The sequence below is a fragment of the Carettochelys insculpta genome, chromosome 1, assembly GCF_033958435.1.
Source record: "Carettochelys insculpta isolate YL-2023 chromosome 1, ASM3395843v1, whole genome shotgun sequence".
NCBI lineage: Eukaryota > Metazoa > Chordata > Testudines > Carettochelyidae > Carettochelys > Carettochelys insculpta.
Genome location: NC_134137.1, coordinates 9237251 through 9263610, shown reverse-complemented (window position 1 = coordinate 9263610; position 26360 = coordinate 9237251). Strand labels below are relative to the sequence as shown.

The 26360-nt window shown below is 46.4% G+C and overlaps 3 protein-coding genes across 3 annotated transcripts; all 3 read left to right on the top strand.

Moving 5' to 3' along the window:
• Positions 1–3718: 3718 nt before the first annotated feature.
• LOC142003251 (olfactory receptor 51G2-like) lies at positions 3719–4654 on the top strand. The gene has a single exon (XM_074980019.1). The coding sequence runs from the start codon at positions 3719–3721 to the stop codon at positions 4652–4654; it is 936 nt and encodes a 311-aa protein (XP_074836120.1).
• Positions 4655–13278: 8624 nt separating this feature from the next.
• On the top strand, positions 13279–14284 carry LOC142003245 (olfactory receptor 51G2-like). Its single transcript, XM_074980006.1, has one exon. It carries the CDS (start codon positions 13349–13351, stop codon positions 14282–14284), a length of 936 nt encoding a protein of 311 aa, XP_074836107.1. The 5' UTR covers positions 13279–13348.
• Positions 14285–24228: 9944 nt separating this feature from the next.
• Positions 24229–25164, top strand: LOC142003236 (olfactory receptor 51G2-like). Its single transcript, XM_074979993.1, has one exon. The coding sequence runs from the start codon at positions 24229–24231 to the stop codon at positions 25162–25164; it is 936 nt and encodes a 311-aa protein (XP_074836094.1).
• Positions 25165–26360: the final 1196 nt, after the last annotated feature.

The window sequence follows — 26360 nt, the reverse complement described above, 5'->3', positions numbered from 1 at the left end:
AAATCCAAATCAAAGTGTGAAGCTCTTATAAAGGATCTCGCAAAACCAGGTGACTGGGCAACTGAGTTGCAGATTAAATTCAATGTTGGGAAATGCAAACTGATTCATATTTGAAAGCATAATCCTAATGAGACACATAAAATGATGGGGACAAATTTAGTTGTAACCAATCAAAAGAAAGAGAGATTGGAGTCATTGTGGATTGTTCTCTGAAAACATCCACTTAAGGTGCAGGAACAGTCCAAATAGAATCTTGATAATCATTTAGAAGGGGATGGAGACGAACATAGATAATACCTTATAGCCTTTCTCTAAATCCTTAAAATACATCATACATCTCCAACACACATTTTAAATGCTGTGTGCAGGTGTGGTCCCCTCATCTAAAAATATATTACTTGATCTTGGAAAAAGTTCAGAAAAGGGCAACAAAAATGATTGGGGTTTGGAATGGCTGCTATATGAGGGGGAGATTAATAAGACTGGGACTTTTCATCTTGGAAAAGAGACGGCTAAAAGGGGATATGATACAGAATGAGTGCCTTTTGTGTAAAAAAAAAAAAAAAGAGAGATGCCAGTACTCAACTAGCTCCTGGCCACCTCCCATGATCAAGGGATACCATATTTGACCTTTCAAGAAAGAGGACACCCCTGAGAGGGAGTGTATCTGTGTCAGTATCTACCAACTCAAGGTGTATTATTGTGTTATAGCGTATATATAGTATATTAATACACTGGGAGTTGGTAGATACTGATACAGCTATGCTCGCTGTCCTCTTTTTTATATGCCAAGGTGCCAGTACTCAGTACCAGCAAGTACCAGTACAAAAAAAACAAAACAAAAACAAAACTAAAACAAAAACAAAACACTGTACAGAGGTATGAAATCATGACTGTGGTGAAGAATGTGAATAAAGAAGATGTATTTAACTCTTTCCATGACACAAGAGCTCGGGGGTCCCCAAATGAAATTGATAGGTAGCAGGCTTAAAACAAACAGAAAGAAGGGATTCTTCACATAGGTCCATAAGCAGCTATTAGGCAGGATGGGTAGAAATGGTGTTCCTAGTTTCTGTTTGTTAGAAGCTGGGAATGGGTGACGGGATGAATCTCTTGACAGTTACCTGTTCTCTTCATTCCCTGTGGGACATCTGGCATTGGCCACTGTCAGAAGACAGAATACTAGGCAAGGTGGACACATGTTCATAAGAACACAGTGTTTTGTTGGAGTACAGACTAACATAGCTACCTCTCTGCTACTAATGTTTTTATATTCCGGTCCCTATTTTGCCAGGGGCTGTGTGACAGGAGACCCCATAGAACAATAGGGACAAATTTCCTGTAAATGTACATGGTCCTGGAAATTTAATGAGCATATGCATTTTTAAAGGTATTATTCTCTGGCTCAACTGCTGAGGCAGGAATTCAGAGCTCGACTGGTCAGTGGTAACCTATCTCTCTTGTTTCCTGACCAACTGAGGACTCTATCTTCTAGATAGCCCTCAGACTTCCAGGGCTACCAGAATCTCTGTTACCTTTCTGGTCACCTAGTGGCACAGGTCAGACCTTGTAACCTGACTTCTCTTGGGGTTCAATGCCTCAATGCTCACACAGTTGCACTGGCTGCTGGGCTACAGCACAGTGAGGGTCAACAGTGTTTGTCTTGCAGTTCCGAGTGGGTTCGGCACCTGTGATTCTCCCTGGGGGAGTCTGTAAGTAGTGGTGAGATGAGTGACCAGCCAGCCTGAACCAAAACACTGTTTTATCTAAGGAGCAGGAAGAAATCACAACATGGGTGAACAAGAAGGTTTTCAAACAACAGTCTGTACACATCTCTGATCCCAACCTATTGCATCCCGACAGTGACCAGGCAGGCTGAGGGCCTTCAGACTTCCCAGACATCTGTGACTTTCAGTCTGAAGAGCTTCTCAGACATAAATCCCTCACATCTGGACTGACTCCGAACACTGGTAAAATAAGCTGTGTAACCTGTCTGGAGCCCAGAAAGTAGGCTCTTCCCAGAGTGTAGCTCCAGTGTGGTCTCTAAACCTTCCTGAAGTGCCCGCTGAGTGAGGACTTTTCCTGATCTATTGCTCCACTTCCTACTTGTTTTCCAGCTTCACTTCAGCTTATCTTGGAGAGATTCTTGGGGGTCAGAGTGTATTACCAGGAGCATTTTGTAAGGGAAAGGTAATGAAGCTTGGGTCTGATTGAATTTACACAAGTTAATCTGAAGTGATGCTGTTTTCATCAATTTAATTGAATTCAGAATCTAGACCTGAGAATTTATTCAATTTGCTGGAAGGAAGTGGTGGAAAAATTTGGATCTCAGCAGTGGAACAAATATGCAAAGATACATACATAATGAGGCAATGAAATGCATTTATATGCAGGACAGATAAATACAATGACTCTTTTCACCATGCTCTTGCCATGGATTAACAGACACCTCATGATACCATGGGCAACTCTCAGACATGGAGGGCCAGAATGGGAGTCTGTCAAGAGTCCGCAATTGCAATATCACACCGTGCTTTCCAGGAGGCTGCAGAACTCCCGATCACTAGATGTCAGTGAATGTAATAACAGAGCAGGATTGAAGAGGGACTGGATGTTTACATGGGTAAACAAGAAATCCAGTCAGAATAGTGAGTATTCACAAACAACAAGCAGACCTGAGGCACCTGGGAGACTAACAAATGTATTAGGTCATGAGCCTTCATGGGTAGAACCCAGTTCCTCAGATAGAAAATGAAGAGGAAAAACAGAATCTAGGGTTTATTTAGGTGTTGGGGGAAGAGGTAGCAGGACCAGGTAATGAAACAAGTTAGCTGGATGGATTCTCATCTTAAGTTGATGGTGTCTCATTCCTGGAAAAAGTAAAAGGGGGGAAATTGCCCCTTTAATGCACAAGATAGTTAAGATCTCTAATCAGGAATCAAATTTGCAAAGGAATTCCAAGTCAGATGCCTCCCTCTGTAATTCTGTGGTAAAACTCTTCTGTAAAAGAAAGGATATTTTTAAGTCCACAATTGAACTCCCAGGGAGGTTAATCTGTTCCCCTATAGGTTTATGTATATTGCAGTTCCTGACTTTGGATTTATCTCCATTCATCCTTTGGCTCAGAGACTGTCCAGTTTGGCCAATGTACATGGCAAAACAGTATTGCTGGCACCTGACGGTATATCTCACATGAGTGGATGTGCAAGTGTAAGAGCCCTGATGGTGTGACTGGTGTGGTTAGGTCCTTGGATGGTGTTGCTGGCAGTGGTGAATATTGCTTTCAAAGTCATAGAAATTTTCTACCCTTCCTGATTTACACCACAAAATATGTCCAGTTGGTGAATGAAAGGGGAAATTTTCTCTGGGAATAAGCTAACTCATGCATTACTATTGCAGGTCACCTTCTACCTTCCTCTGTTGCATCTGGAAGTGGCCACTAGGTATTCAGCTGGATGAATTGCAGGTCTGATCCAGTCTGGCAGTACTTATCTTCCTGTTCATTCTGTAAATTCAAGACTAGGTTTTGATGATGATCTTGGGACACCGGAGACTTGCTTAGAGAGAAGAAAGGTGTCTCAATAAGTATCTAGTCTCATGTTCTTTTTGTCCTTTCAGAAAGGAAAGTGGAACACTCCTTGAAAGAGCCCAGTACACTATAACAAACAAAGCAGCAGAACGGCTACCTCTCTGTTACTATTCAACATCCCGGTACACAATGTCAGCTGTCAATTACACCAAATTCAATTATACAGTGTTCCTCCTCACTGGGATACCTGGCCAGGAAGATATTTATCTTTGGATTTCTGTCCTTTTTTGCTTAATGTATCTTACTTCAATAGTAGGGAATTCTGTGATTCTCTTCATTATAAAAACAGACCCAAGCCTCCATGAGCCCATGTACATTTTCCTTTCCATGTTGGCCATCACGGATCTTGGCTTATCGATAGCCACTATACCGACGATACTGGGCATTTTCTTGTTTAACACAAGAGAGATCAGTCTCAATGCCTGTTTTGCCCAGATGTTCTTCATCCACTCATTTTCATACATTGAATCCTCTGTGCTCCTGTTGATGGCCTTTGACCGCTTTGTTGCGATCTGTAATCCACTGAGATATGCTTCCATCTTAACCCTGCCAAGAATCGCCAAGATGGGTCTGGTCTTTGTGATAAGATCAGTGGCCCTGATATTCCCACTCCCGTTTCTCCTGAAACGGTTCCGATACTGTCGATCTAATGTCCTCTCCCATTCCTACTGCCTGCACCAAGAGGTCATGAAGCTAGCTTGTTCGGATATCACAGTCAACAGCATCTATGGATTTGCTATTAAACTCTTAGCGGTAGGGTTGGACTCCTTGTTCATCTTTGTTTCCTATGTGATGATTCTAAAAACAGTTCTGAGTATTGCATCCTCCATGGAGTGCCTGAAGGCCCTGAAAACCTGTGGGTCCCACCTCTGTGCTGTCCTGCTCTTCTACATACCAGATATTGGTTTGTCTGTCATACACAGATTTGGGAACAGTTCTTCTCTCTTACTTCAGATACTCCTGGGCTACCTCTCACTCTTGGTCCCTCCTCTGATGAACCCAATTGTGTACAGTGTGAAAAGCAAACACCTTCGTGCAAGGATAATCAAGGTGTTGTTCAAGTGAAGGGTGAGCTCATTGCTCATCTGCAGTACTGATGATGCAGGCCATGAAAAACCCAGGCCACAGCCACTTATTCCAGACTGGACCCCTACATATGAGATGAAACGAGATACTGAGTTTCACTCTGTAGCTGGAGCTTTTTATGGGGTGTAAGGCCTGGAACTGTGTGAGGGGGCCTGTCCCCTGCCACTGGTGAGGAAGTAGAGTGTACTGAGGAAAAGAGACCAAGGTTCGCAGCAGTTGTTACAAAGTGATTGCATTAACACAGAGACAGGAGATCAGTAGGATTTTGGCTGATAAAGAAATGCATCCATGTCTTCTCTGACCTCCGAATCCCTCTTACTGCAGTGAATAAAGGGAAGGAATATGAATATTGTTTCCTATTTATACTTGGCTTGTTGCTGTCTTGTCTCTTGTTGAACATCCATGGGACATGAAAAATGATTGCAGAGGTGATGTTCAGTCACAATCCTGGACCTTCCTGCATGCTGTGGTGCTTGCATGGTCCATAAAGCCTGCCCCAATGGTGGGCAGGGGCTATTCAACATGTACTGTTACCATGGCCATCCCAAGTGGGGTGTGGGTTGCAGGACAACTTTGTCCATCAGGCCGAGACCCACCTTTGTTCCCCCTAATTTTTCCCATTCATGCGCAGAATACATTTTAACCTGCATGAAGGCACGTGCGAATGTGCACCATCAATAGAGACAAAACACCCTGAACCCTCTGCTAGTGAGATGGGCATCACTGGCCTGTCCACTGAGGGACCACACAACTGCAGAGCTTCCAGGGATGCAGACTCCACCCCACCTCTCCCTACCACTGCTCCCCTCCCTTCCCATGTCTAGCCCCAAGAGCACCCCCCAGTGATGCTGCCTGGGGGAACAGCACTGCACCTGGTGCCATGTCCCCTCTCTTTTGATGTCCGCATGAGGAATGAATTTTGTTATGTACACCCCTAGGGAGATGAGGTGCAACACATCACCTCCATATTGGCACACACAACAAAACTCATTCCTCACATGATCTGGGCTGGGGCTGGGGTCAGGGCTGGGGGAACGAGGGCTCTGGCCGGGCTGCAGTCTTTGGGGTGGAGTTGTAGAATGAGGCATTTGGAGCGCAGGAGAAGGCTCAGGGCAGGAGATTGGGCTAGGGGTCTGGGGTCTGGGTGGGAATTAGGGTTGCACATTGGGGCGTGGGGTGCAGACTGGGGCATGGGATCCAGGGGGGAGCTAGGTTGGTGGAGGGAGCTCAGGCCTAGGTCCAGGGGCTGCGGGGTGGGGCGCACGGTGCTTACCTGGAGCAGTGCCCGCTTTGGGAGCGAACAGGTGGCTGCATGTAACCCATGCTGCCTCACATACACCTGCTGGCCTCACCCCTTGTAGCAGCCATTAGCTGCAATTCCCATCCAATGAGAGCTGTGGGCCACGGCTGCCCATGGAGGTGGAGGAGCCGCAGTGTGCAGAGCTCCCTCTTCCTTGCCCAAGTAGGGCTGGCCCAGAACACAGGGACTCTAGGGTCTGCAGTCCAGAGCCCCAGACTAAGGTGTCCTCTTTGCGACAGCCCACATAGGCACTTTCTGAACCCAGCCCTGCTGCTGGGGCCGGAGGCACCTGTCTCCCCCTGCCACTGCAGGCAGGTGCTGTGCTAAGGAGAGAGACATACCCCTCATGCCCCAGGAGGGGGCTGCCCCAGCAGGGGGCGAGAAGGCTGCAGCAGTTCTGTGCATGGCAGCCCTGAGTCCCTGCAAAGGGCTTAGTAGGTGATGAAGCTGAGAGCAAGGAGAGGGCAGCGGGTTGGGATTGGGTTCCTCTGCTTTCCTACGCTGCCAGAGAGTGCAGGGCGCCTGACCCTGCTGCTGGCGCCAGGCGTCCTGCTAGTCTCCCAGGCCTCCCCAGGGTCCGTACAGCACGGGGAAATGGAGACGAACTTCTCGTGCGACTCAAGGCTGCAAACCAATCTAACAATTTTGAATGTTGTGAGGCAATGTAGGTACCTAGCTCAAAAAAACAAAACACCACCTAGCAAGAGCCAATCATCATCATCAGCAGCAGCATTCTTTTAAACCACCCCAGATGCTCATGGTTTGAGTTAGAGCTGGGCTGGGAAACAGTGTCCCCCACTGCCATAAAAGTATCCAAATTACAATGTCTCCATCAGGGAGAACTGTCAGACTAGAGCAGAGTTCTAGAAGTCATTGGGTGCAGTCCCCAAACACAGGAAGGAGGACTAAGTGTTTTTTAGATCAGTCTAACCTGTTTTTACTCGCTCTTACAACTCACCAGTGACAGGAATTCTACAGCCTCCCTGGGCTGTTTACTCCAGTGCTGAACCACTCTGACTATTAGGAAGTTTTTCCCTACCGGAATGATCCAAAGATTACAGCTGATGCACACGAAGCCAAGCAGCTGAGGTTCGCTGATGGCCAAGTGGGCCCATGGGAATGTACCAGCCTGCTTCAAAAAGACGGTTGCCTCCCTGCCTCAACAGTCACTGCCTGCTGCCTGTGCAGCCTCTCTGATTACTTCTTGCGCTCGACAGTGAAGACTTCTGGTGTCAGTGACTCCCCTTCTAGTAGCAGTTGGGTACGTTCTCACATTTATTATCTTTTAAATGGGAAGCGCAGGGGAAAGGCTGTCAGCTGTTCCTGTTTTCAGATGTTCTGTGCAGCAGCAGAGGACTCAGCTGGGCTGTTAGGGTAACTTGTTGAAAGGGTCGGAGGGTAGGCAGAGCTAGGTCGCTTAGGGAACCTCACCCCTGCATCTGCCCATGCCCCACAATGAATTCTTCAAGCTACAGAGACATCAGACATTCAAACTGAACTCCGAGCATGAAAACCCTGCTGCTCTGAGGCAAGAGTCTCCCATTGGTCCCATTTGTAGATGTGCCATGTGCCCACAGAATATCAGTGACAAGGTCTCAAATCCCCTCAGGCTTATTTGCTCCTGAAGATGTAATAAGCAAATTCAGTTTCAAAGGTTTTATTCTCTTGCTTGATTGTGAACACAGGATCGGTAACAGGCTCAATAAGGCATATTTCTATTTCCTGACTGTCTGAGGACTCTAGAATTTTTGGGATAGTAGCATCTCTGACCCTTGTGGGTCTCCCAGTCCCACATGTCAGGCCTTGAAACCTTCTCTCTCCTGGGGTAGAATCCCACAGTCCTCACACCCTCAGACTGCATCCTGGGCTACAGCACTCTGTGGGTTGACCGGGCTTGCTGTTCAGATCCCATTGGCTTCAGCACCTTTGATTTCACTTCTGTTTCAGAACTTGTGTCTAGTGGTGGAACAAGCAAGCAGCCAGCAATTTAGAAGCTACATTCAGTGTAATCTGAAGAGAGGGAAGAAAGTGCAGCATGGAAGAACAAGAGGTTTTTCAAACAATAGTCTGTACATTACCCTTGAGCCAAAGCCAATCTCATGGGGACCCAGGCAGGCTGAGGGCCTTCTGACTTCTACAGCGGAGTCTGTGCCAGTCAGTCTGAAGAGCTTCACAGCAACAGCTGCCCCCAGCTTTGTGCAGACTCCCAACACTGGCAGAACAAGCTGCACAATGTGGCTGGAGCTTGGAAAATGGCTGTTCCCAGCTTTCAGCTCCACTGTTATCGCTCAGCCTCCAGCTTACTGAGGGTGCTTCTGGAGTTGAAGTGGTGTTCAATCTTCTGGGGTTTGATTTACTGCTCGTAGTGGGGCCATGCTAAATCAAACCACCAGGTCTCCACTGTCAACCTGGTACACATTGCTGCCAAGAGCAGTGAGAGAAGTCAAAGGGAGAGTTTCACTCATTGACCTCCCACTATGGGGATGGCAGAAAAATCTATTTAGGATATGTCAATAACTGCTACGCAACTCATATAGCTGGAGTTGTGTATCTTAAATGGATTCTTTTTCTCCGTAGTGTAAACCCAGCCTGAAAGATGGCTTCCCCCCTGGCATGTATGTAATGTAGACATAACACAAACATCCCAAAGCACAACAAATATCCAAACAACTGGGTTCAAATTGCACCTGTATTATGGTTGCACAGCTCCAAGTCCATTCTGTGCCTTTTATGCATTCAGGAAACAGAACCAGGGACTCCTTGAATATGGGAAATAAAGCTCCAGATATTTGACTTTGAAAGGTTCTTCCTGCGATCCTCTTTGTGGCTGGATAACATGTGCTGTGGTTACTATGGGCTGGGCCAGTGGTTTTCAACCTGGACCACTGGGAGGGTCTGCAGATTTCCAGTTACTCACAACTCCAATTGAAATTTATTAGGGTTCCACAAATGCAAAAAGGTTTGAAATCAGTGTACCATGAGATTCCGGGGAATGAATATTTTATATGCTGATCCAAGTACCTGTTACCATTCTTCATGTTGGCTACATCCAGACAGAACAGAACCTGAAGAGAACAGAGGAGTTCCTTGAGTTTTGCTTGCTGACAAGCAATTGAGTCACAGTAGTGATGCTCTGATCTTTTCAGGTTCTTAAGAAATCTACGTAACACATGAAACATTTTTAAGTCCCACTCTAACTTGAGAAATCATCTCTGAAATGAGATCAGAATGGAAGGATTAGGGTTACCTTTGTGTGCTAAACTAGGATACATGTTTAAGTGGTATGATTTTTGCTTTAGAAAGTAGTTAAAAAGTCATTTACATATTTTTGCAATGCATTTGTGCTCTTACATCCACTGTGTCCTGTTAACTGACCTGAAAATGTTTCTATCACATATATTCAGAATATGAGAACACAAGAATGACCTAAGGTCAGACCTAAGGTCCATAGAATCTTAGAATTATAGACTCCTAAGGCTGGAAGGGATCTCAGGCAGTCATCTAGTCCAGCCCCCTGCCTAAAGCAGGATCAACACCAAGTAAGTCATCCCAGCCAAGACTATCTCAAACCAGGACTCAAACACCCTCTAGGGAAGGAGATTCCACCACCTCTCTAGGTAACATTTCAGTGCTTCAAACACACGGAATAAAATAATCCATGTCATCCATTCAGATAAGTAGTTGAAATGCTAGTTTCTGGGAGATCTCAATAGTAGGTTGAGAGGTTATGAAAACCAATCTCACCAAATCCACACAGGTTCTTCCAGTCCCAAAAGACAACCACATTTCCAGGTCAATGAGCACATTACGATATTACCCAAAGATCACACTGTGTCATTCCTTGGAATCTAAAATCTATAGCTTATTAATAAAGAGAAAGAAAGAATAAGGTGAGAGTAGACATTGTTAATGTACTCAGTTTACCTGCATCAGTCTTAAAGTTCTCAATGTAGGCTGCAGCCAACGGAATAGGCTGCTATCTTAAATGTCTCTGGAGTACATCCTTTGTTCGGAAGGGTCAGCAATCCTTCCAGGCTCAGTTCATAGCAAAGATGTTCCTCTTTCGACCCTTGCTTATATGGAGGGAAATCCATTGGAAGCACATACAAAATGGAGACTGCCCATGAGTGGGTCACCTGCCCATGTCCTTTTTTGGGGCATCCTGCCATTGGCAGTCTCCCAGACTACACATCCTCAGCCATGTTTCTCAGATGCTGCTTTACTTGGCACCACACCTGTTACTGAGGTCTCCTGAAAATTAACCTTTCAAATACAAGCACAGAGACAATACCTATAACTCCACATATAAAAATGATACAGACATATAAGCAGCATAAACTGATTCAGAGAATCATCAGGTTTCAATAGACACCTCACTTGGCAAAAGATTTGGTGCAAATCTAGGATAGTGATTGCAACAGTGTTTTGCATGTCCATTTTAAAATACAATATTGACATAAAACAAAAAAGCAGTAAAGTAGCACTTTAAAGACTAGCAAAATAATTTATTAGGTGAGCTTTTGTGGGACAGGCCCACTTCTTCAGACCATAGCCAGACCAGAACAGACTCAATATTTAAGGCACAGAGAACCAAAAACAGTAATCAAAGTTGACAAATCAGAAAAAAAAAATTATCAAGGTCAGCAAATCAGAGAGCAGAGGGGTGGGGGTGGGGAAGTCAAGAATTAGATTAAGACAAGTATGCCAAAGAGCCCCTATAATGTCCCAGAAAATTTGCATCCCGGTTCAAACCACGTGTTAATGTGTCGAATTTGAATATGAAAGAGAGTTCAGCAGCTTCTCTTTGTAAAGCAGACTGAAAATTCTTCTTCAATAAAACACAAACTCTTAAGTCATTAACAGAACGGCCCACTCCATTAAAATGTAGGCTAACTGGTTTGTGGATCTGGAGTGTTTTGATGTCTGTTTTGTGCCCACTAACTCTTTGTCTGAGAGATTTTGAAGTCCATCCAATATACAAAGCATCTGGGCATTGTTGGCACATGATGGCATATATGATGTTAGTTGAGGAGCATGAGAATGTGCCTGTGATTCTGTTAATAAGCTGGTTAGGTCCAGTGACAGTATTGCCAGAATAGATATGTGGACAAAGCTGGCAGTGGGCTTTGTTGAAAGGAAATTCCCAGGACTGGTATTCCTGTGGTATAGACTGTGGCTATTGGTGAGAATTCTTATAAGGTTGGGAGGTTGTCTGTAGGAGAGAACAGGCATGTCACCAAGGGCCTTCTGGAGTGTGGCATCCTGATTAAGGATAGGTTGTAGGTCTTTAATAATTTGTGGCAGTGGTTTGAGTTGTGGGCTGTAGGTGATGACCAGTGGTGTTCTGTTCTTGGCTTTTTTGGGCCTATCTTGGAGTAGATGGTCTCTGGGTATTCGTCTGGCCCTGTCAATTTTTTTTTTTTTATTTCTTCTGGTGGGTAATTCAAGTTTATGAATATTTGGTAGAGATCTTGTAGTTTTTGGTCTCCATCAGTTGGATCAGAGCAAATATGATTGTACCTAAGAGTTTGACTGTGAACGATGGCTCTAGTTATGTGTGCAGGATGGAAGCTAGAAGGGTGTAGGTAAGTATAGCGACAGTGGTTTTCTGGTACAGTGCGGTACCGATCAGGCCATCCTTGATTTGTACTGTAGTGTCCAGGAAATGTATCTCTTGCATGGAGTAATCAAGGCATAAGTTGATGGTGGGGTGCAGATAGTTAAAGTCTCTGTGGAATTCTTCTAGTGTCTCTATATCATGGGTCCAAATCATAAAGATGTAATCAATCTATCTTAAATAGAGGAGGGGTAATAGGGCATGAGAGCTGAGGAATCATTGTTCCAGGTCAGCCGTAAATATATTAGCATATTGTGGGGCCATGCGGGTGCGCATAGCAGTTCCACTAATCTGGAGGTATAAGTTGTCCCCAAATCAGAAATAATTGTAGGTGAGAACAAATTTGCAGAAGTTAGACACCAGATTGGCTGTGTTGACATTAGGGATGGTATTCCTGATTGCTTGTAATCTGTCTTTGTGTGGAATATTAGTGTACAGAGCCTCTACATCCATAGTGGCAAGGATGGCATTGTCAGGAACTTTTCCGATGTTTTGTAATTTCCTCAGGAAGTCAATGGTATCTCGCAGATAGCTGGGAGTGTTGGTGGCATAGGGTTTGAGGAGGGAGTCGACGTAACTGGATAGTCCTTTTTTGTTTTGATAGTATATAGACTAGCATGGATCCCTCTCTGTGAATATTGACTTAGAGTGTAATAGCAGTTGTGTGTAATTTACTCTCATGACTTCTTGAGTATGGATGCATTAACTTGCACACCCAGCTGGATATACGTACAAACATAGAGTTTGCTCTTCTTATATGTTTGTGATAACAACCCCACTGCAGCCCAGCTGAAGTAATTGTTTGTGTTAGCTCACCAAATATCTACAGACTCTTGCATGTTGAGAACATTCAGGTCCTTTGAGAATGAAGAGATGCCTGAATGATTATCCATGGATTCAGTCAGTGCTATCACAGGAAAGCACCTTGATTTTTGTTGGAGGGATTCTTGGGAGATTAAGGGTATCACTGACAGCATTTGGAAAGGGAAAATTGATAGAGTCCAGTTCTGATCCAATTTACACATGTAAATCTTGAGTGTCTTCATTGAAATCACTGTTACTGAAATCAGCCGTATGATTGAATAAATTAAATATATTTATAAATAGCTTCCATGCAGGAGAGATACATACAGATACATGACCATTTTCATCATGCCCATCTCATGCTCAGAAAGGGAGGGCCAGAGGGAGTATCTGAAGGAAAACTGAAATTTAAAAAAAACAAAACAAAAAAAAAACCAAACACAGTGCTCAATTAGGCTGCAGAACTCATGGCAAAAATGGTATCAGCTAGGGAAAGAGTTCAGTAAAATTCAGTGAAAAATCCTATGTTAAAACAAGTAACCAAAAATCCAATTAAGATGTGTGGCCTGTTTAAAAAGCTATGGAAGAGCTTAAAACCCTCCCAACTTACCCCACAAAATATGTCTAACTTGTGGGTGTCAGGGAAAACATTCCCAGGGAGCAGGTTCTCTCATAGCTGCCTAGTCATGGCTCCTTCTACAACCCTCTGCAGAATATGTGACTAGAGATGGTATAATGGGAAAGATAGAGCACAGGAGTGAACCAATCTGATAGTTTCCCTATCTATGCTGTAAATCCAAGGTCATGTTTTTGGGGATTTTCCTTGAGTTCCTGGGAATCTCTAGGTTTCCATTGACAGCAGAAAGATGTCTCACTAAATACCCTCTAGTCTTCTGGTTTATTTTCTTTCAGGAAAGAAAGCACAAAAGTCTTTGGACCTTCCCACAACAGTATGTCAGAAGACAATGACACCAAATTCAACACTGCAGTGCTCCTTCTCACCGGGATACCTGGACAGGAAGCAGTCTATGTCTGGATCTCTATCCCCATCTGCTTCATGTACATTCTTTCACTAGTAGGAAATTCTGTCATTCTGTTCATTATAAAAACAGATACATGCCTCCATGAGCCCATGTACATTTTCCTTTCCATGTTGGCTGTCATGGACCTTGGCTTATCATTAACCACTATGCCGACGATCCTGGGCATTTTCTTGTTTAACGCTAGGGAGATCAGCCTCCACGCCTGCTTTGCCCAGGTGTACTTCATCCACTCTCTTTCATTCATTGAATCCTCTGTTCTCCTGTCGATGGCCTTTGACCGCTTCATTGCAATCTGTGACCCTTTGAGATATGCTTCCATCTTAACCCTACCAAGAATAACCAAAATGGGGCTGGTGCTTATGCTAAGAGGGGCATCCGTAGCATTTCCACTCCCCTTTCTCCTGAAACAGTACCGCTACTGTCAATCCAAAGTCCTCTCCCATTCCTATTGCCTGCACCAAGATGTCATGAAACTGGCTTGCTCAGATATCACCGTCAGCCGCATCTATGGCTTCTTCATAATACTCGGCACGGTGGGATTTGATTCGTTGCTAATCCTGGTTTCTTATGCGCTGATCCTCAAAACAGTGTTGAGGATCACTTCCCATGCAGAGTGCCTCAGGGCCCTGAGCACCTGCGTTTCCCATGTCTGTGCGGTCCTGCTCTTCTACATCCCAGTGATTGGCCTGTCTGTGATACACAGATTCGGAAATAGCTCTTCTCACTTGCTTCAGATTCTCCTGGGCTACATCTACCTGCTGGTCCCGCCCCTGATGAACCCAATTGTGTACAGCGTAAAAAGCAAACACCTGCGTGCAAGGATCATCAGGATCTTTGTCAAGTGAAGGAACAGTTCATTACGCTGCTTCAGGGCTGGTGGCATGCAGGCCTGCCAACAGGGGAGGGGACATAAAGGGAGAAGTTGCCTCCGGGCTCAGTGGTTTAACAGGGTCAGAAGCTCTGGCCACCACTGTTGATGGTCCATCAAAAGTGCATGGAGCACTGAGCCCTTTTAATGTCATGTGGCTCTTGGAGTTGCTTGGGAAGGCAGGTGTGCCATGCGGAATCCTCCAGGCAGCCCTGGCAGGGAATCACTATGGTTACAGTGGTGCTGAGGGTGCCATGTGCCCTCAGCCCCACCTATTCCACCCTTGGTCCTGCCCCATCCAAGAGTGTGGAGCTACCCCATCCAAACCTAGTGGGACTGCTTGCGCCCCTGGTGTCGTGAGAGACAAAAAACATGGACCCTCCATTCCAACCTGGACTGCTAAAGCTGAGCCCATATGAGCTACTGATCTCCACTTTTTGGACAGGGATCATGGCCTGAAGCAAGGAGAAAGGGAGGCCACCCCCACCTGTTGGTGAGGGAGGAGGGGACAGTGCTGGAAGGAGACCAAAACAGGCAGCAATGTGGCCAAAGTGACAGTGTTCATGGAAGCCACCAAACATGAGATGTTGCTTCCTAATGAGCTATATCTGTCGCTGTTCCTGTCTCAAAATTCCTGTCTGTGCTGTCAATAAAGAGAAATACTATGAATACTGCTTCCCCAGACACTGTCCTGTCTCTGGTCAAACATCCACGAGCCATGAAAAAAGCTGTTGTGAAGCGACAAATCCTGGCCCTTCTTGAGTGCTCTGTGGGATGAGTGCTTGATGCACTATGGAGTGGGGATATTCAAGGAGCAGGGACCTCCATTAAAATATCTTATAATACTATTCATGTTTTGCAACATTGTTGCACTCTTGGCTAATATTTAGGTTATGGTCCACTATGACCCCCAGATATTCTCACTACCTGATGACACTTTTTGTTCATCTTTTTCCCCTGAGGACCTGCCCCCTGGCTAAGCCAAAAGCCAGAGCTGAGACATATTATCAGCTGCCTCAGAAGCTAAAAACACCGTGAGGAGCGGGGGACAGGGCTTCAGAGGATGAGACAGGAAGTGGCTGGGGTTGTGGAGAAAACAGAGGGAAGAGGGCACCAATGAGGAACCGTGGAAGCAGAGGGGGTGGCACTTGGAAGTAACAGACGAGGATGGGCTGTAGAACAAGAGAACATGTGCCTTAGAGAAAAAAAAATATTATGACCCCACAAAGGAACTCTTGTGTTATGTACCCCAGGCTGAGAGAAAGTCTTTGCAATGAGCTTAGAGGACAGCCTACCGCACCTGTAGGGCTACCTCAGATAGGATTGCCAAAGTTGCATCACACACAACTGGGCACCTGTGCCCTACTGTTGCCACTCTCCTTCCCAAGGCCCCACTGATCCTACATCTTCTCCCAGTTCCTGCCGCCAACTCCTCCATCCCCACTCCCACAGTCACTCGCTTTCCTCTGCCTTCACTCACTCATTTTTACCAGACTGGGGCAGGGGATTGGGGTTTGTGGGGAAGTGAAGATTCTGCCTGGAGGTGCAAGTTCTAGAGTGGGGTCTCGGATGAGTCATTTGGGGTGCAGGAGTGAAGCCTCCTCAGAAGGAAAAGGGCAAGGAACCTCTGCCTCCCACTTCCCAGAGTCTCAGCACTGATGGGCTGAGTTTCAGGCTAATGCTCTCTCCTTTCTGCTCCATCGGTGTACCTAACAGCTTAGGGAACTTCGCAGGTACTGGTGTTTCTCCTGCTCCAGCACCAGAGAGATCCCATCCTTGCAACTGGGTCCTGATGGCCTTTGAGGAGTGCCAGGTACTTGATAGACAATTCCCTGCTTTACACAAGCTCTTTGCTTTCAGATTGGATCCCATATATTGCCTGGGCCCAGGCTGCCCTGAAAGGGACCAGTAGCCCCCTGGCACAGATGACCAAAGAATGGCTCAAATCTGAGTTGGGATCACTGCCAGAGAACTTTCCAAGCCCCCCCTGTGTCAGGCCTCTTTAATGAGAGTAGCCCCCTGTGGTGGGGTCTCCTGACTTGCCTTGTGACCGAGAGTCCCCCAGAATCACCCCAAGAGCTTCACAGCCCAATCAGGCCCTTGTGGCCTAGACACAATCCAAAGGCCTCACCGACCTACTCTGAACTCACAGGCATCAGTGACCTAGTGAGGCCCCAGTGGCCTAAGTTCCCCCTGCCTCAGGCTCACAGGGTGTTGGGGGTAGGGAGCTTGGGAACTCCCACCCCACCAAGCTCCATCCCCGGGCCCTGTTGGTGGTGGGTATGTGACCCCAGCCACCAGCTTAACAGGGATCCTCAGTGCAACACACTGAGCACACCAGAAACCTTCTCAGTCCCCGCCCTGGGCCACTTCCTCCTGCTGCAGACCGCTACTGTGGCGGTGGCTGTCACTGCTCCAACTGCTGTTCTACAGGCAGCTGCTGCTGCCACCCCTCAGGCAGATGCTGTGCCCCTCCTTAGGCAGCTGTTGTGCCCAGGCTCCAACTGGAGCTCCTACCCCCTCCCTGGCCAGCCCCAACTGCAAGGCTTCCCCAGCCTTTATACCTGGGATGCAGCCGGAGCATGCCCAGCAGGGTCTCGGGGCGGGGCCTTTTCCACCCAATAGGCCTGGCTTCTACTCCCCTGCTCAGTTCACAGGTGGTATACTCCGTCACCCCTTGTTCAGTGAGGGGTTGGTACACCCCGTCATACCCCCTCCTCCCCAGTGGTATCAGGGAATCAGGGAAAAGGGAACCCCAAAAGGACAAAACTCCAAGGTCTCCAGTGATTCCAAGGGACAAAGGCTGAGGTGGGAAACAAAAAATCTCCCACCTCAACCTGCTCTTTTCCATGCCTTGCTGTGGAAAGCATGAGATGGGGCAGGCTGCACAGGTCCCAGCCCTCCCTGAGGCTCTTCCCTTCCTATCATGAGCATCCGTCTCAGTCTTCCAGTAAAATTAGTGGTGAGAAACAAAGAAACCTCCAAAGAGGCTCGTCCTCATCCTCACATAAGTGAGCCAGAATTCTCTCTCAGTCCTCAAGGAGAGACCTCAAGATGAGACCTGCCTGCAGCAAAGGCACAGAGAGCTGGAGATTGCACGGCCCCTGCCAATTCTCCTACATGAGTATTGCCATGGACTCATTGTGAGGTCACTGCCGCCCAGCCTCCTTTGACCAATATGCTGGGGTGCTGCAAAAGTTCCTTGTGATGTCACTGCCATGCCCGCCCCTGCACTGTGGAGCTAATCTCCTGCCCCTGGACAGCCCCTGTGCATGTCGGAGCTTCTCCTCCTATGTTGCCCACACTCTCCCCATCACTACTGGTCCTTCTAACTTTTTCCATCCATGGGCAGAATCAATTTTATGTGTATCATTGTATGTATGGATGTGGATCACCGAAAGGAACACAAGTGTCCCATTGTGGGTGGTGTGGGTGATCTGCTGATCAGCTGTTGGTACCTGAATCTCTCCTGGGTGGCCACCCAAGTGCTCACCTCACAGAGAACACGTTCCCTCACTGTAAGTTCTGCAAGACACGCAAGTCACACATGAAAACATCAGGGGCTGCTCAATATGCCGCACTCTATTTTGCATAGTTTTATAGACTTTAAGGTCAGAGGAGGCCATGAGATGATCTAATAAGAAGCACCTGCAGATCACAGGACACGTGTATGGTGCCGAGGCCAGTTGAGGACGAAAGTGTACTCCAGAACGGTAGGTGCCCTTCACTGGAGGCTGTCAAGAAATGGAGAAAGCACCACTTCCCTTTGCAGCATGGAGGGAATTGAGACACTGAAGAGAAGGAAGTTTACCACAAGGCCACACTTCTGCAGCTGTATCATAATGCACATGCATAAGGGCGTGATGTTAATATTGTGCAAATAACCTTAATTCGAGAATTTCCCAGTGTTCCAATACTGGTATCCACACAGGGTTTTGTTTGTTTGGTTGTTTTTGTTCTTTTGTCCACAAGTATTTTGGGGAGTTGTGCATTTTTTATTTATTTCTACCTCAGGAGTTGTCCCATCACAATTGCTCGTGGGTGTCCATTTATCATTTAGATAATCGAATGGAGAGTACACTTATATTTGGCTAATGGGCTGCATTTAAAACCAGACAGGGCTTTAATGAGACAAAGAGTGTGGTTCCCATTTGCAGAAATGTTTTGTATTTGGTGTGGAAGAGCAGAACCTAAGAGGAGCTTGGCTTAACAATTTGTTTGGGAGAAGAAAAGCCCCCTGGCCCATCCTGAGAACAAGTGGAGTATTTGGGACGTGACTGTAACTGCCTTGAACTTGAACCTGGGCTCTCTGGAGCTCAGTGCAGAAACCTCTCGATTTGGAACTGAAAGCCAGTTGACTCTCAGCTAAGAGTGGAGAAGAAACTTATTCCATCACTGTGTGAGCGGTCTAGGTGCTATCAAATGGGAAGTGAACCACACCTTGGTGTGTCAATTACAAGACCCAATAAGAGGTCTTAAGTTTGTGGAGAATTGGAGTGGCCCCAATGGACACCCAAACTTCTGATAATTGTAGAGAAACACCAGGAGGTGTGAGCCAAAAATAACATAGAAAGCAGGAAAAGTGAAGCAGAAATCCCAGTTACAGGTCCTGATTCCTCCCAGGTCACCGGCGCAGTGTGGCTATTCCAAGAGTGGCAGAAACTAGCCTGAAAGAAACAACTGATGGATTTTTCCAGACAATGGGTTTCAGTGAAACAGTCAAGTCCTTAAAATGCTGTTCTTAGGTAAGTGCTTTAAAGCGATGGTTTTTGCTCCCTTCATCGGGTGCTACCCCAATGAAGGTAAAGCATCAGGAGCTCGTGGGCTCCATTGCAAGGTGCGACCTAAGTGGTTTTCAGTTTGGGATTTAACCCACCTTTTTTATTTGTTTCTGTCCATTTATATTTCGTATATGGATGATATCCTGATTTGCACCCGAAACATGGGTGAGAATTTGGAAGTACAGGTTGAACCTCTGTAGTCCGGAACTCTCTCATCCAGAAACATCCATAATCCGGCATGACTTTAGATAGCTGGATGACCACTTACCATGGGTGTGGACAAGTTTTCTGTGGTTCCATAAACTTTGTTTACAACCACAAGTCCTGGCTCTCAGTAATCTGTTTTGTTCTTGAGCTGTAATTTACCCCCGATTACTTCTAAGAGCCCAGTGATCAGAGGAAATGCTGGTAATATGCTAGGCAATAGTGTGATTGAGCCAATTCTTTCATCTGGCACCAATCAGGACCTGCGGGAGCTGTATTAGAGAAATTCAACCCATACCGCATTGAGTGTTACAAACCTTCAGGAAACTGACTTCAGTGTCAGCCCAAAGAAAGATGAGAGTAGAGCTGATTCTTAAATTGCCAGTTCCCACAGATGTTATCCTCCACTATCCTTTCTGGGAAGGGTTCATCTCTCAGGGGGTTTTAAGGAGGGATTTTCAGAGCCAACAGCTCCACTGAAGGACTTGTTAAAGAAGGGGGTCACCTGGAACTGGGGTGTCCTTACCACAGGCAGCCATGAGCTAGTTAATCCAGGCCTCTCAAACAATGCCCACAGATCCTAGCCACCATTGCTCACCCCTGTCTCTCAAGACGAAAAGGGGTCGTATAATGCAGGCCTCAACTTCGGCATGTGCTGGGAGGGGCAGCCATTTTGTACCACAGCCAGCTTCTATGTGTGGCCTGTAAGACATATTGTTTATTGTTGCCCATGTTCAGGGTTGGCAAATTCCACTGGCTTCTGTCCACATAGTTTATTTCCTACTGGTATTCCTAAAGTGCCACACACCTAAAATAAGGGCAAGTAAAGTGAGGTGTGTGCTGGTGGCACACAATATAGACCGTAAGAGCTGTGTGCTCCCTCCACATCCCATCAAAGTGCTGCTACAGTACAATCAGCACACTTGATACCAGCACAAGAGCAAAGTGAGAAAAGCTGCCCAATCCAGGAGAAAGTCTCAGTTACAATAATCTTGTAGCCCCCTGAGATAAAGGAGGACCACTCATGTGGCCCACTCACTAGCCTAGGTTGCCCATGGCCGGGTTAGAGGGTTTGCTATGTCAATGCCATAGAACAGGAGGGCGCGAGTTCGTCCCCTGAAGAGATTATGTTGGCACTAGTTTTGGACTTAATACTGCAAACTGCTCACTCCCAGCTTCTAGGAGCTCGTGCTACTGGTGAGCTGGCCTAGCTAGTCAAGGGGGATGTCTGTGGGACGGTGACCATAGGTCCAGTCTGAGCCCAGAATGGCCCTTTTTAAAGCTCTGTCATTCCCGCTTGCGGATTTGATTGCTTGCAAGTGCCAGCAGGGGAACTACCCACTTCTTGCACAAAATGGCGGAGCAGGGAGTGAAGGAATACTGTGCGGGCACGATGTCAGCCCCCGCAGCTGATCAGTCAGATCTGGGAGGAAAGAGTATTAAGGCCACATGCAACAGCCTCCTGGGTCCTGAGGCAGACGCTGTAGGGCTGAAGAAACAGCCAACAGCCTCTCCTGGTGGGTCCACTTGGCTGAGTTGCTGGGAGTCTCCTTGGGAATCATGGTCACTTTAATTGCTTGCTCAGTGTGGGAGGATGATACAGGGGGTGCTGTTAGCTAGCGCTGGGATCCTGAAAGATGAGGGCTGGAGACTCAGGGTTTGAGCTGCAGGTGAGCTGGAAAATAGAGAATTTCCCTTCATCTACCCTCAAATATTTGGCCCCTAACTTAAATGTTTCCTTTTCATCCATTGTTACCAGCTGGCAGCTCTCAGAGGACCATGTGACAAATCAGAACAATGAGAACAGTGCAGACAAACCTGGGTTCCAGGAACGGAGCCTACAGCAGGGCTGGTGTTGCCGTCAAGTTGTGTAGCATTAGCCCCATCCCTTGTGATGTGGTCTCCTGCAGTTTGCCATTGACTGTGATGGGGTTAAACCCAGTGCCTAGAAAGCCAAGCAGCCAGTGTTCCCTGATGACCAAGTGGTCCCCAAGGGATTGTGCCAGCATGCTTCATAAAGGCAGTTACCTCCTTATCTCAACACACACCACTGCTGCCCCCGCCACCTCTCGGATGACTCCTTCTGATTTACAGGGAAGATTTCTGGTCTCCGCGGTTCCCTTTCTCACAACAGTTGGGTACGTTGGCAGGTTCCTCTGTCTTTAAGATGCAAAGTGTTGCTCTGTGCCACGGCTGAGTACTCAGCCAGGAAATCAGGGTGACTCTTCTGCCCCTGCTGTGCAGTGGGTTGTTGAAAGTCCAAGAAACTCGGACGTTCCAAGTGAGCTCACAGTGTTAGAGCACTGAAGCCTGGAGTCAGAATTTCTCAGCGGGGCCCATTCCGAGAGGTATTTTCTGCTCTAACCTGATCCTGGCACAGACCGACTGAGAGGAGACTTGATAGAATATCAGGGCCTTGTCCCTAAATCACCTCAGGTTTATTGGCTCCTGGGAAGTTAGTCATTTTTTTAAGGTTTAATAGTCTGGCTTGACCGTGAATGCCAGCAACCCGCGCTGCACCGGTCTGTCATCAGAGATACAATGGGCTCAAGACCGTCTGCCCTGTACATACACACCAGAGCAGAATGCTGAGATCCTCTCCCTCTCAGGTTGGGTGCTGGGCTGCCGAACACTGTGTGTTGGCTCTGCTGGTCTGGGATTGTTTGAGACCCGTGTTTCTTCCCTCTGGAAGTAAATGGCTAGTGGTGAGCGAGTGACCAGCCACCCTTCTTCACCCAGCATATCATTTTATCTGACTAGCGGGACAAAAGCTTCATATGGGAGAATAGGAGGGATTTCAAACAACCATCTGTACGTGCCTCTGAGGCTAAGTGTTCCCACTGTGTCAGGGCCCAAGGCAGATCATGCACCTTCCCCAACTGTGTCTCTGCCTGTCAGTCTGAAGAACTTCTCATCAACAGCTGCCTCACATCTGCAGGTCTCCCAGCACCGGCAAAAAAATCCGTGTAGTGTGGCTGGGACACAGAAATTGGCTCTTCCCAGTTGGTAGCTCTTGTTTTGTCTCTCAGCCCCCATGTACTGATTACTGACAAATGGTTTTCCCAGTGCTGTTGCTTCCTGTCCTGCTTATTTTCCAGCACCTGCTGTAAAACTGAAGAGCTACAATTACTTAACCCAACACAGCAGTAGCATCAACGTCGGAACTGTTCACTCAATGGAGTTCTGCAGCAAACACCCCACACACTGGGTTATCATGTGTCAGAGAAGTAACCGTGTCAATCCGTATCCGTAAAAACATCAAGAAGTCCTGTGGCACCTTATAGACCAACAGAATTTTTGGAGCATAAGCTTTCGTGGGCAAAAATCCCATTTGGTCAGATACATTGATTTTGTGAGTTTAACATGCACATTAGCACCCTGTCTGTCAGATTAAAGTTCCTGATGAGACATATTTAATGATCAAGGACACAGAAAGTCATAGAGTGAGCAAGTGAAAGAGAAAGAACAATGGTTTCTTTCCCGGTGTGAAATGACATTCCATTTGCATGAATATTCAGGCATTTTCCTTTGAAATCCTTTTTCTCCAAACTCTCATTTAGCCTGAATATCAGAGATTACTATGTACCAGAGAGTGAAAGCTCAGCTTGTGCCTGCAAAAGCAGCAAGGAGTTTTATTACATACACTCACACCTGTTACTGTAACCGCCAACAGGCAGACTCCAGCCTGAGACCTCTGGATCTTAGTGCTGGAGCTGTTCCATTTTGAGGCAACAGTGTAAAGAAAACATTTTTTTTTTTGTTCTCTGTGTAAGTGGTCTTGGTGCCCTCCACAGGACCTTGAACAACAGGTAGGTGTGTGGGCTATGTTACCACTCCAAGTACAGACTGCAGAATGACAAAACAGAACTTCACCAGAACCAGTCAGCAGCTAACCCAGGATCAGAGGAGTTACCACACTTTTGTTTGCTGATAGACAACTGAATGAGAGCTGAAAAGAATCTGCAGTCCCACTCTAAGCTGAGCAAAGCTTTCTGAAAGAAAATCAGAGGGAAAAGAATTGGATCCCATGTGGGTGCTAAAGTACAGCTCGAGAAATGTTACGATAGTTGTAGTGCAAGTAGAAGAAAAAGAAATGTTATGGCATCCACATAAATGGTTAGCGGGCTGCAGAGTTGTTGGAATTGTTACAGAGAGAAGGAACAGTGATGTCTCAACATCTTCATGGGCTTGACTTTAGAAAGAATTTCACAAGTATTTCCAAGAGTGTTTGTAGTGATTTTGTGCACTTAGCTCTTAGTTCGGGGAACAGTTGAATGCTACCTCCCCAGTCAGTGACCAGAAGCTGTGTCACAAAAAACAAGCAGTTCTGTAGCACTTTATTTATTTATTTATGATTCTTTTAGGTGCTACAGGTCTGCTGGCTTTGGTGAAGCTACAAACTAACATGGCTCCCCCTTTGGGACAGAAGCTGCTCATGACATTTTCATTCGGGATTATGAGCAAAATCCCTCTTCAACGCATACACATGACTTTTCACAAAGCCCCGACAGGAAAGAACAGGGGAGCTTTCTGGTGTTTGTATGTAATTCATGCCCAGCACCTCTTACAGGAGTATGCCTGAAATAACATTTTCCTGATGTACATCAGATAATATGTCTGACTAGAGGGTGATGGGGGCCAGTTCATCTCAGAGGTGTCTGCTATAGGGTCCTTTCCACCTTCTTCTGGAGTATCAGGAACTGGTCACTGAATCCTGGGTTGGATGGACGGTAGGTCTGATCCTGTATGGCCAAACCTAAATTCCAGTTGGCAGGTTAAATCCAAGATCACATTCTTGCAGATCTGCCTTGAGCTCCTGGGCATCTCTAGATTGGCACTGAGGGCAGCGAGCTGTCTCTTTGCATTCTATATGGTTTCTTATTTTTTTCCCTTCCAGGAAGGAAGCTTATAACCCCTTGGACCTGTCCAGGATATCATGTCGGATGTCAATGAGACCAAATTCAAATTTACAGTGTTTCTCCTCTCTGGGATACCTGGGCAGGAAAGCAATTTTCTCTGGATCTCTATCCCCTTCTGCTTAATGTATATTGTTTCAATAGTCGGAAATTCTGGCATTCTGTTCATTGTAAAAACAGATCCAAGCCTCCATGAGCCCATGTACATTTTCCTTTCCACATTGGCCATCACAGACCTCGGCTTATCAATAGTCACTCTGCCAACAATCATGGGTATTTTGTGGTTTAACTCCAGGGAGATCAGCCCAAATGCCTGTTTTGCCCAGCTCTTCTTCATCCACTCACTTCAATGCATTGAATCTTCTGTACTCTTGGTGATGGCCTTTGACCGCTTCATCGCCATTTCCAACCCCCTGAGATACACTTCCATCTTAACCCTGCCAAGAACAGTCGGGATGGCTTTGTTGTGTGTATTAAGAGGAGCGGCTATAACATTGCCACTTCCTTTTCTCGTACAACGGTTCCCGTACTGGCGAAAGAACATCCTCTCCCATTCCTACTGCCTGCACCAGGAAGTCATGAAGATGGCCTCTGCAGACATCACAGTGAACAACATCTATGGCTTGTGTGTTGTACTCTTGACAATGGGGACGGACTCGTTCCTCATCTTCCTCTCTTACGTGATGATCCTCAAAACAGTGCTGAACGTCACATCCCGCAAGGAGTGTCTCACTGCCTTGAACACCTGCGTCTCCCACCTCTGCGCTGTCCTGCTGTTCTATATACCATTTGTTGGGGTGGCTGTCATACCCAGGTTTGGGAATAGCTCTTCTCTCACCCTTCAGATTTCCATGGGCTATGTTTACATGTTTCTCCCACCCGTGATAAACCCAATTGTGTACAGCGTAAAAAGCAAACAACTTCGTGCGAGGATAATCAGGGCCTTTGCCAAATGATGGTTCACTTCATCGCCCAGCTCCTGGACTGTTGACATGGGAGATAGAAAATGCAAGTGTTGTCTAGAGGCACTTATTTCATTCTGGATCTTCTTCCCCCTCTCTCCCATATCCTTGTACAAGTCCCCATCTTCCGCTTCTGCTCTGTACCTCCGACTCTGCTCCTTTTCCAAGTTAGAAGTCAGCTGCAGGCCAAGGTAAGATCTGCCTGGAGAACCACTGTGAGGATTCTCAGGCCTTCTATGTTTTATCTCCCAACACGTGCAAAGCAGGGAAGGTAGAGAGTCTGGTGTATCCTGAGGCATCCTTGTATCTTGTGACTCCTTTTGCCATGGTCAGACTCTATTATGGCTGGGGTAGCAGGGCCTGACGGGACGTGAGCCTTGGAGGAAGTGGTCCAGTAGGGGAAGAGCCTAGTTGCAAACTTTAGTCTGAATATCGTAAGTCGTCCTATAGTCAGTTTTGTATGAATAAACTAATTATTTCTGATAATGTGCTGTATAAATTATGAAAATATTTAACCACAAAGTTACATATTGCTTAAATATATATACAAAAAATATAAAGTGCAATGTGGTGCACTCAAAATTCACTCTTAAAAGGTGGAGACAGAGACAGAGGAGCCATGTAGCTAAAATGTTGCACTCTAGTGTTTGTAATAAACGTGCAACAATAAACTTTCTGCCATAGAACATGCCTTGATTTACACAGCCAGTCATACGCTGTAACTAGCAAAATGCAAGAAAATAGTAAAGTACTTTTGTAATATTGCAGGGTTTCTGAGGGCGCCCCTGAGAGTGTAAAATTGTTTTGGGACACGACGACTCTATTGACAGCCCTAGTCTGGATTCCTCCCCAATACGGCACAGAAAACCACTCACACACTGACCTACAAGAAATCATCCAAACAACACACCAAGACAGTCCAGCTTTTCAGCTTATTCATAACAAAGTAAAACTGAATAAATTCAGAGTAAACTTTTAAAGGGAATCAAATTCCATACGTCAATACAAACTTCTTGGTGCAGGACTGAAGCAGAGGAGAAACAATCCATTTTAAAAATCTCTAGACTTCATCCTTTGGTATGGCACGTCATCAGTCCTTCCAGGATTAGTTCATGGAAAAGATGCGCCTGAAAAGAGGAGCTGAAATGAAGACAAGTGGAGGAACTCTCAGGGCCCTGTTTACACCCGCC

What these genes read in the sequence shown, in the direction of transcription:
- LOC142003251 (XM_074980019.1), top strand. Translation starts at nt 3,719, where the DNA reads ATGTCAGCTGTCAATTACACCAAATTCAATTATACAGTGTTCCTCCTC.
- LOC142003245 (XM_074980006.1), top strand. Translation starts at nt 13,349, where the DNA reads ATGTCAGAAGACAATGACACCAAATTCAACACTGCAGTGCTCCTTCTC.
- LOC142003236 (XM_074979993.1), top strand. Translation starts at nt 24,229, where the DNA reads ATGTCGGATGTCAATGAGACCAAATTCAAATTTACAGTGTTTCTCCTC.